The sequence below is a fragment of the Myotis brandtii genome, unplaced genomic scaffold (assembly GCF_000412655.1).
Source record: "Myotis brandtii unplaced genomic scaffold, ASM41265v1 scaffold157, whole genome shotgun sequence".
NCBI lineage: Eukaryota > Metazoa > Chordata > Mammalia > Chiroptera > Vespertilionidae > Myotis > Myotis brandtii.
In genome coordinates, this window is record NW_005355708.1 from 8,078 (window position 1) to 11,386 (window position 3,309).

The 3,309-nt window shown below is 56.3% G+C and overlaps 1 protein-coding gene across 1 annotated transcript in view; it reads left to right on the forward strand.

Moving 5' to 3' along the window:
* CD300C (CD300c molecule) overlaps positions 1-3,309 on the forward strand; it is a 13,734-nt gene that overhangs the window by 7,381 nt on the left and 3,044 nt on the right. Inside the window, 1 exon segment of the mRNA XM_014536201.1 lies at positions 273-617. Within this exon segment, the coding sequence (XP_014391687.1) occupies positions 273-617 (345 nt within the window).

The following is a 3,309-nucleotide window of genomic DNA, read 5'->3' on the forward strand; positions in this document are numbered from 1 at the left end:
ACACACACACACACATGTTCACACACACATGTGCATGCACACACATACATGTGCGCAAACTCTGTTTTTCCCATCGTGGCCCGTCTTGTCTCCATGCACACCCTCTCCCTGTGTCACCTCTGAGAGGAGGGAGCTATCGCCCCTGGTCCCCTCACCTGGTCTGAGGGAAGGCATGGCCTCCAGACCCTGAGGGCTCTTGAGGGACCTGCACCACAAAGCGCCCCTGCCCCTGGCCCATCTGGTAAGATCCCAGGACGGGCTGTGTCTTCCAGGATGTTTGTCTCTGAGCGGCCCCAGGCGAGTGACGGGCATTGTGGGTGGATCGCTGAGCGTGCAGTGTCGGTAGGAGAAGAAGTACACAGACCATAACAAATACTGGTGCAAAAGCCCATGTTTGGCATCGCTGAGGACGAAGATTGTGGAGACCACAAAGTCAGAGAGAGAAGTGAGGAGCGGCCGTGTGTCCATCAGGGACCATCCTGCAACCCTCACCTTCACAGTGACCTTGGAGAGCCTCACAGAGGGCGATGAAGGCACATACAGGTGTGGGATCCATAGACCATGGACAGAAGGACTGATAGACCTCACCTTCCTGGTTGAGGTGTCTGTGTCCCCGGGTGAGTCACACACACCCTCCCCTCGCCCCAGCTCCAGGCTGCCTGATCTACCTGGTCAGCCGCTGGTCAGGACAGACATGGAATTGAAGAGCTGGGTGAAGTGGGGGTCAGTGATCAGGACACAGCGTGTGTGGGTGTTATCTGGGCACAGGTGTGTCCTCCACACACACACGCACGCACGCACGTATGCACGCAGTCTGTTCCTGACCCCTTCGGAGCCCAGGCCCTGACTGAGTCTCAGGCCTGGATGGCTCCTGAGGCATCACCCTCACAGCCGTGGTCCTGGGGGCCTGCAGCTGCCATGAGACAGGCCCAGAGGAGCCCCAGGTCCCTGTGTGGGGCCCCTGTGATGTTCTGGGGCCTCCCTTCCCTTCAGGCTGACCCTGTCCCTCCCCGTTTTTCTCTGATGCCTTGTAGCCAGAGGGGGGAACCCAGAGGAGCCCCTGAAAAAACCTCCCTCAGGTAGGAGAGGAAAGGTGATCATGGCCTCTCAAGTGCTATGGCCCCGGCTTCTCCCCTGCTCTCTGCACAATTCTCTGCACAGGTCGCTGTGCTTGTTGCCTGAGAGCGCAGTGAACATCACCTTCCTGCTGACGGTGGCTCTGGCTCCTCACTTCCTCCTTGTAGTTCTGGGTTTCTCCCTCTCACATGGGATGTTCCCTCACTGGCCTTTGTGTCTTGCTATTTAAGAGGGAGAAACTGGAAACCCCAGAACCTCTGGCTGAGGGAAGAGGAGGGGTTTGTCCCCGTGCCTTTGTGTCAGGCCATGTTCTATGGGGTCCACCTGGTGTGTGTCTCTCTAGATCAGGGGTGGGGAACGTCCGGCCCGAGGGCTGTATAAGGCCCAGGAAATCATTGGGTCTGGCCCTGCCAAGGCATTAGGGGTGAGTGAATGAAACGCTTGGCCAAACAGAACAGGCTAATGTTTAAGTTGATGATTTTGTGGGCCTTCGAATGATATTATATATATCCAAATTGTCCATGGCAGGAAAAGGTCACCACCCCTGCTCTAGATCTTTCTTTCTGCTCATTTGTTCCCCCACTCTCATGTGGGAGATTCCCTCTCTGGCCTTTGTGTCTTGGTGTTTAAGAGGGAGAAACTGGAAACCCCAGAACCTCTGGCTGAGGGGAGGGGGAGGGGCTTGTCCCTGCGCCTTCGGGTCCGGCCATGTACTATGCCAGTGGTACTCAACCTGTGGGTCGCGACCCCTTTGGGGTCGAATGACCCTTTCACAGGGGTCGCCTAAGATGATCTGAAAACACATATATAATTACATATTGTTTTTGTGATGAATCACTATGCTTTAATTATGTTCAATTTGTAACAATGAAATTGGGGGTCACCACACACGAGGAGCTGTATTAAAGGGTCGCGGCATTAGGAAGGTTGAGAACCACTGTTCTATGGGGTCTACCTGGTGTGTGTCTCTCTAGATCAGGGGTGGGGAACATCTGGCCTGAGGGCCATATAAGGCCCATGAAATCATTGGGCCTGGCCCTGCCAAGGCATTAGGGGTGAGTGAATGAAACGCTTGGCCAAACAGAACAGGCTAATGTTTAAGTTGATGATTTTGTGTGGCCTTCGAATGATGTTATAAATCTCCAAATGGCCCTTGTCTGCTCCAGGGCTTTCTTTCTGCTCATTTCTTCTTCCAGAGAGGACTGCCCCATGGGCCAAAGGCCTGGCTGACAGTGTGGAGGCTGGTAGCTTAGAAACAGTTGGAAGCCCGAGATCAGGAGGCCAGCAGGTGGGCGAGGCCCTCCTCCGGGTGAGGGACTTTTGTTGTATCCTCGGGGGTGAGGGACCTCCCTCATCGGGGCACTAATCCCATGGATGAGGGCTCCACCCTCATTGACCTGACCACCTTCAAATGCCTGGCCACCTAACACCACCCACTGGGCATGGGGCTTTCAACAAAAGAATTTTGGAGACACGAGCATTCAGACCAAGGAGTGTCTAAGGGACTGCAGGGTCCCGCCATCCAGTGCAGACTCCAAGGCACATCTATTTCCTGGTCTCACTCGAGCCATCAGCCACGCCTGAGGGCCCTGGCCACCCATCACTCTAGTCAGAGCTACAGAATAAGTGTCAGCCCGCCCCCTGCTGGTGGGACAAGGGGGAGAAGGGGTGGCTGTGGTGGGGGTGTGGCCGGAGCCAGGTGCTCTTCCCACGCACTCTCAGATCCTCTGCTGAGCAAGACAATTCTGCATCTCTACATGCCCACCATGCCACGGAGTTCCTGGAGAGGGGCCGGGGGAGGGAGCCCAGGTCTGGCCTGCCTGTGGCCATGGAGGGGATGGCCTGAGTGACCTTGACCTTGTGTCAGAGCCACACAGCTGACAGAGTGGAAGACCGGGGCCTGACATGTGCTTCTCCCTCAGCCCCCAACCTGAAGATCGTCACAAGCACCCTGGGCCCTCCCTCCTCCCTGCCAGTGACCACTGGGACCTGCATGATCAGCCAGGAGACGCCTGATGCATCACACACTTATACACACACACACACACACACACACACACACACGTGCACACACTCCTGTTTTCCCATCGTGGCCCTTCTTGTCTCCATGGACACCCTCTCCCTGTGTCACCACTGAGAGGAGGGAGCTATCACCCCTGGTCCCCTCACCTGGTCTGAGGAAAGGCATGGCCTCCAGATCCTGAGGGCTCTTGAGGGACCTGCACCCCAAGG